The 7897-nt window shown below is 43.7% G+C and overlaps 1 protein-coding gene across 1 annotated transcript in view; it reads left to right on the forward strand.

The window, feature by feature from the left end:
* Window positions 1-7897, forward strand: part of slco2b1 (solute carrier organic anion transporter family, member 2B1) — a 37155-nt gene that overhangs the window by 19469 nt on the left and 9789 nt on the right. Inside the window, exon 7 of the mRNA XM_030068450.1 lies at window positions 4326-4456. Coding sequence (XP_029924310.1) covers window positions 4326-4456 — 131 coding nt within the window. The remainder of the gene's footprint in view (window positions 1-4325; window positions 4457-7897) is intronic.

Below are 7897 nucleotides of genomic sequence, written 5' to 3' on the forward strand. Positions count from 1 at the left end.
TTATAGTAGAAAAAACAAAGAAACCCAACAGATTCGCTCCTGAGCTCTGGGCGACAGTGGCAAGGTAAAACTCCCCTTTAACGGGAAGAACCCTCAGGTAGAACCAGACTCAGGGCAGCTGGTCATCTACCTCCACCAGCTGGAGAGTCTTTAATGACATGCTGGTACAGCCTGATAATAAGGAGTTATAGTAGTCTAACCTAGAAGAAACAGAGGTGTGGATTAATTTTTCTGCATCACTCTTTTGAGATATTACGCAAGTGAAAAAAGGCAGTTTTAGAGATCTGTTTAATATGGGAGGTAAAGGACAAATCCGCATCGAAAATGACTCCGTGGTTCCTTACCGTGGAGCTGGAGGCCAAAGTAATGCCATCCAGAGTAGCTATGTCATTAGAAACTGATTCCCTAAGGTACTTAGGGCCTTACACGATAACTTCAGTTTTTTCTGAGTTTAATAATAGAAAATTGGTGGCCATCTGGGCCTTTATCTCCTTAAGGCAGGCTTGAAGTTTACTTAGCTGATACGTGCGGATACGTACAACTGAGTATCATCCGCGTAACAGTGGAAATTTACGGAGTGTTTCTATGGAGTGAATATTGCCTAAAGGAAGCATATAGGAGATGAATAAAATAGGACCAAGCACAGAACCCTGAGGAACACCATATTTTACCTTCCCACAGGAGGAGGATTCATTATTAACGTGAACAAACTGATGTCGATCTAATAAATAGGACTTAAACCAGTTTAATGCTGTTCCTTTAATGCCAATTAGGTGCTTTAATCTCTGTAATAGGATATGATGGTCGATAGTATCAAAAGCTGCACTAAGATCCAATAACACAAGTACGGAGAGAAATCCATTATCTGATGCAGTTAGGTGGTCTTTAGTAACTCTAACCAGAGCTGTCTCTGTGCTATGGTGCGCTCTAAATCTTTTTCAGATAGTTCATTTTGCTGTAAGTAGCTACAGAGCTGATTAGCGACTACTTTCTCTAATATCTTTCAGAGAAAAAGGACATTAGATATTGGTCTATAGTTGGCTAAGACATCTGAGTCAAGAGTAGGTTTTTTGAGAAGCGGTTGAATTACAGCAACTTTAAAGCTTTCCGATGTTATTTCCTTGTGTTTTGTCTCCTAATGCTTGACTTTAGTATTTTGATTCCTGGTTTTCCTTTTGCCTGAGATTCTACACTTTTGCCTGGTTTCACTGACCCTCCGTGTATCGACCTTTTTTCGAATAAACCGACTGTCTCAGCTCTGCTTTGTGCGTCCTTTGCCTGTTTGCTCAGTTCTTGACATGTATGTAAAATGAATGTTGGTCGCACTGCCAGACATAACACCACATATTTAACCAAGCACCTCCAGAAACACCACGCAAAGGAGTTCGAGGAGTTCCAGCTGCTGAACAGATCAAAGAGAGCCGCCACTGCTGCTGAGGTTTGTAGCTTCTTAAATCAACAATATCGGATCGGTATTGGGTATCGACCGATACGTAAAGCCCCAGCATCGGTATCGGCATCGGAACTGAAAAAGTTGGATCAGTGCATCGCTATTCTGCTCCATTCCTGTTTGTAGATGTGTGTACTGAAACATCTACAAATAAATAAGTTGCCCACAATGTAGGTACACTATATTGCCCAAAGTATTGGCTCGTCTGCCCTCACACGCATATGAACGTGAGTGACATCCCATTCTTAAATCAGTTCACGTTCAGGTTCCATTCTGCCCTTTGTCTAGAAATAAATAAGTTGCCCACAATGTAGATGAATGTGGAGCTTTACTTTATTTCACTACTGGATGTCATTCAGCCCAGCGCCCGCCCTGATGTGTCCATCTCTGCACCATCGCAATGCAAATTTTCTCATCGTGTAAATCTGGGCTGTTAATGCGATGAAAAAGCGTTCATGTCGTAGGTGGGGAGGTGAATTCCTCCTCAGATGTTCTCTCACTTCTTCTAGTTAACCAAAAACCCCACAGCACTCTCACTTTCCTGTTACTTTCCAATTCAAACATCCGCTCAGCAGGAACTTTTATTTATTCAGGCACAGCAAATCTCTGCTCACTGCCAGTAATCAGCCTTAGACAACATCAGGATTGTTTCCGGGTTTTGATTCAAAGCAAAATCGTAAAATCTCTCCCTCTCTATCAGTAATGCGTGCTGTTTGGTTTGTCCTGTTTCCTGCTTCAGGGGATCTTTGACCTGCACGGTGTGCAACAGGTGAGAGAAATTTACAGCTTTTCAATCCTCGAATACAGAGGCCAGGTAGAAGCTGTCCCAGGGAGGTCTGGTTGCACTTTGGCAGGCAGCCACTCATTCTGCAGCCCAGTGTCACGGCAAAGCGTGAAATAGAGCCGCCGGGCCGCCGGAGCAAAACAAAACGTGTCTGTGTGACATTGTATGTCACTGATGCATGAAAAGTTGACGTATGAAAGAACAATGTCAGGTGTAAAGGGAGAGATATTACTAATTATTCATATAGCTGTAAAATTACTGCATTAAAATACGGCGTTCCCACACATCCTGGAAAACCTGGAGGGCCTGGAACACCACCACACTGGTCAGAGGGCTCGTGAAAAATCACTCCAGAGGGGGAACATTGAAGGAAAAGGTTTGAGAACCACTGATGTAGGTCATGTCAGTCAGTCAGCAGGTCACTGAGGCCGTGACCATGACGCCAAAAACAACACGCAGGTAGAGCGACAACACCTGGGAGATCAGTTTTCTCCTCGTGGGAACGAAGAAACCGATCCGCCCCGCCTGACTGAAGCCGTGGGATTATCTGGAATGAAAACTGGAAGCCTTTTATCCGAGGCAAGCCTGAACACAGCGCAGAGGTGTGTGTGTGTGTGTTTGTATGTGTGTATTGTAGTGAGTATTTCTGTGGCTGGAGTTGCGCACCTTTTTCTGACACACACAGAAAAATAAAGGTACCAACTGGAACCAAAAATGGTTCTTCGCAGTGATGCCATAGAAGACCCATTTTTGGTTCCACTAAAAACCTTTTGGAAAGAACGCAGGCTCCAGTCACTTCTGCATCTAAGGGTTAAAAGAAATCTCTGAATCAGCCGACTGCATGGCCCCAGAGCCCCGGGGCCCGAGCCGCAAACGCTCCGGCTCCTTTATTTTGAGTCAAACAGACAGAAGACTTTACTCCGCCTGAGGATGTCGAGGTTCGTACTGGCGAGTTCGGCACCGCGAGGTCAGACGTAGAGCAGGGAGAGACACCATGAAGTAAGCAGGCAGCTCTTCAGCTCGGCTCGAAAACACCCTGGGAGCCGAGTGAAGGGATGTGATCACAGCTTCTGGTTCTGCTAAAAAGCCTGAGTGATGGCGGCCGAATGAAATGTGAGCGGCGTCATGCGAGCGTGGGTCAGCTCGGGTTTCCAGGGTTTCCGACTGCCACGCTCCTGTGAGTCAGCTCTCCCTGGAGACACAACACTCAGCCCTGCGACGCTGCTTCAGGGTGACTCATGAGCACATAATGTGTTGGCATGGCCGACCTCCAGCTCCTGCACGCTTCCCAGACAGCAACAGTTGATGAATCAACACTGATTTATGGTCAAAAATGTTGATTTCTGGTTGACTTTTGGTTAGGGTTAAAGATCGATGGTGGATCAACCACTGAGAAGATGAAAGGTTGAAAAGATATCGCTGAATCAACATTGTGTTATGGTTGAATTTAATGATTGAATGGACAACACTGAATCAGTGTTGAGTGTGTATTGTAAATAGCTTTGAGCAAGACACTCCTCACTGTGTGTGTGAATGGGTGAATGTGAGGCAAACGTTGTAAAGCGCTGTGATTGGTCAGCAGACTAGGAAAGTGCTGTAGAAATGCAGTCCATTTACGTTTTGATCAGCTGAGATGTACATGTAGATTACTATCAGATGATGGTCGAATCCTATTGATTCAGTAACATTGTTTCAATGTATTATCAACTAAATTTTCAATGTACATTCCCATGTAGATGATGGTTGAAGCAACACTGATTCAGTGTCAGCTGTGGTTGAAAATCCAACATTGATTCAACGTCAAACCTCAGGGACACTTTCTGTATAATTTCAATGTCGGGCTTCAACGTGGATTCAATATTTCTGCCTGGACACATTTCAACATTGTTTCAATCACATTTATTATATTCATATTGATGCCTCTGGATTTAGGATGGGAGCTCAGAGAAGCTCCTGCAGGTGGAAGGTGGAGGTGGACCAGGACTGTAGTCCAGGTGTCGTACAGCTGTGGACCACAGCGTCACAGGGTCAAGGTGTTTCAGGTGAACATGATGGTAACAGTACGTCCTCTGTGCTCTGTGCTGTTCTCAGATCAGATCGACCTGCGGCAGGACGACCTGCGCTGGGTGGGCGCCTGGTGGCTCGGCTTCCTGGTGGCTTCCTGCTTCCTGTTCCTCACCGCGCTGCCGTACCTCTTCTTCCCCAAAAACATGCCCAAAGAGGTGATGTCCCGAACCCGAACCCGTCCTCCACCCGCAGGACACAAAACACACAAACACAAAGACACCTGAGCAAACTGACTCGATGTCTTTCCAAAAAAAATAAATAAATAAATAAATCATTGGGGGGAAAATGGACAACACAGAAAGAAATGAGCAGACGAACTGGTAATTATTATTTTTTTTAAAAAAACTTGCAAAATTTGGATATTATTAAGTCACAAAGAAAAAAAAATGTACAAAAAAAATTTAATTACTAATGATCTGGATGTTATTTAACAGAAAGAAAGAAAGGAAAAACAGGAAGAAAATGACCTGATAATAAGACAGAGAGATAAAATTATGAGAAAATTATAAAAAATATGGATTTTTTTTTTTACATATAATTTTCAGGATTTTTTTTTTTTTGGTTGCTTAATTTCTGATCATTTCCTTGGTTTTGTTCTTGTTTTTTTTTTTTTTTTTATCTAAAAAATCACAAGAAAATGACCTTAAAATTGTAAAAGAAAGGAAGAAAAAATATAATAGTATTAGAAAAGTATTAAAAACTAGGGAAAAATGTGCAAACACTATATTTATAATTATTATAATCATATATTTAAAATAATGTTTTTTTTGGCTAATTTCTGGTTAAGGTTATGGTTTTTTTGACAATGGTTTTTAATTTTTAATTTTTTTTAAAAAAACAATAAGTAATTTTTATGTTTTTGTTGACAGCATTTATAAAAAAAAATTAACTTTATGTTTATATAGTTACTTTTTGTCATTTAAATATTTTTATTTTAGGATGGGGAATTATTATTATAATTATTTCTTTATTTCAAGCGCTAAACACTATATTTTCCAACAAAGCAGAAGGCTCTTAGTGGCTCTTAGAAGGTGCTTAGACACGACAAACAGCTGCTCACATCTGGAGAACCAGATGTGAGCTTTTTGAAGAACCGTTTGAGAACTTTCTGTTCCTGTGAGTTCAGAGTTTATCAAAGAAAAACGTAAATAAAGTGAATGAAGGTTTTGATGAAAGTCGAGCTGCAGTGAAGCTGCAAGAGCTGAACTCTGCTCACGGTTTATGGTGCCAAGGATTTCTCAACACTGACAAGTGACTCCCACGCAAATACACACACACACACACACACACACACACACACACACACACACACACACACACACTCACCCACACACACACACACACACACACACACACACACACACACACACACACATACTTGTGAATTCCTGGCAAGTTGTCCATCAGAGACTCGTTCCAACTTTCAGTTTGAACTCACTCGACACACTTCCAGTGAAAGTCCCAGCTCTGCTCCAGTGTTACATCACCAGCACACACACACACACACACACACACACACACACACACACACACACACACAGTGCAGCACAGCCTTTCAGACATTACCTTTTCTGGTCATTTTTGGATCATTTCTTGCTAATTTACTCCCTACCTTTTTCACATGTCGGAAAGAAATGAAGTGATCAGCGGCCTGAGGGCTTTTGGATGTGAAAGTTGACTAACCTGCAGGGTCATGAATGCCTCATCGGCTGCCAGGCGCTGTCATGTGAAGCCGAGGCCGGGCCTTCAGTTCACTTCAGTTCAGAATCCTTTATAGTCCCAGAGGGCAATTCATTTCCACAGCCTATCCCATTCATGTAAAACAAAAAAAAAGAAAATAGGTACAGTACAGAGACATCAACATCACAGTACACCCGCGCCAACGATGCAAACCATGCAAACCATGCAAAAAAGAAAATTCACGAAAAAGCACACGATCAGGTTGGCGAACGATTCGAGCTCAGGTCGCTCAGGTGGGCTCCTGGGATCTCGGAGCAGACCTCGACAATGTCGTACAGCGAATTTTTGTCTTGAAAAGGTCAAAAGGCTCTTAGTAAAAGTTGAGTTCTGAGGACTGGGGAGATCCTGAATAGAATAGAATAGAATAGAATGCTTTATTTGTCATGCATGTTACCATACAACGAAATTTCATGTACTCGTAAAAAGACGTCCCATGCACACATGACATACGTACAGACTCACACATTCACATACTGAACCGGTAAAAGTGCTCATAGTCATGAACTTAAATCTAAAATATAGTTCCTCAATCTGGAGGTGCGGCCTTCCAGGGCCCTGAAGCGTCTTCCAGAGGGCAGCAGAGTGAACAGGTGTTGAAGGGGGAGGGTCCTGTCTTTAGCAGTCCTGCTAGCTCTGCTGTGGCAGCGTGACCTGTAGATGTCCTCCGGGGGAGGGGGGGGGGGGGGCGTGCTGACTGCCCTCTGGAGAGCTGCCTTATCTGCTACGGAACAGTTAGCGTACCAGGCTGTGCCACCAGAGACTGTATCTGCTCAGGAAGCTGAGATCGTGTTGAGGTTCTCCTGACCTTCTGCCAGTCCTCCATCGAGAACATTTTTATTCAGCCTTGGACGCACTTCTTCACCATCTCCAAGGTCTGCTCTAAGATCATTGGACGCCCTGTCAGAGCTCTGTCTAACTTCTGTGATCAACAAACAACCTGCACTGCCCACAGGATCCCACATGACCCCTCCCACACTCGCAGAGGCGTCAAACAGCAGCTGGCTATGTGGAGATGTTGCAGGGGGCATCCCTCATGACTGAAGGCCATCGTCTGTGTGGTCATGACTGGGTTTTTCAACAGAACAACGCTGCAGTTCACAATGCCCGCCTGACACAGGACTTCTTCCAGAGAAATAACATCACTCTTTTGTACCATCCTGCGTGTTCCCCTGATCTAAATCCAACTGAGAACATTTGGGGTTGGATGGCAAGTGAAGTTTACAGAAATGGACACCAGTTCCAGACAGTGGATGCCCTCCGTGAAGCTTCTTCACCACCTGGAGCAACATTCCCACTAGCCTCCTGGAAACACAGCATGCCGAAACGAATTTTTGAGATTGATTGATTGATTTGATTTATTGGTCCCCAAAGGGAGATTTGTCTTCACCGACTGTACATGACAAGAGAGTTTCACATCACAAACGTACAACAGCAGTAACAGTACCACATAACGTAAGGTACCTGTACCTGCGCCCTGAGGGTAGTGGGGTGATGAATTGGTGCAGTGGGTGGGAAATGTCCTGTGCTATGGTGTTTGCTAGGCGGGAGATGGACTTATTGTTTAGTTCTGTGAGGTTGGGTGTGGGAAGACCAATGATTTTGGCAGCTGTGTTTGTGATGCGTGTGAGTTTGGCCCGATTTTGTGACAGAAAGCATGGTGAAGAAACATGTGGAACAGTACAGGAGGATGGGTTGAATGATGCTTTGATAGAGTAACAACAGGAGGTGGGGTGCGACATATAGTCCTTTGAGTTTGCGGATGGCTGACAGTCTTTGTTGGCTTCTTTTTTGAATGTCCGTGGTGTGCTGATCAAAGGTGAGTTTATTGTCCAGAGTTATTCCCAGATATTTGAAAG

This window comes from Myripristis murdjan, chromosome 14, assembly GCF_902150065.1.
Source record: "Myripristis murdjan chromosome 14, fMyrMur1.1, whole genome shotgun sequence".
Classification (NCBI taxonomy): Eukaryota; Metazoa; Chordata; class Actinopteri; order Holocentriformes; family Holocentridae; genus Myripristis; species Myripristis murdjan.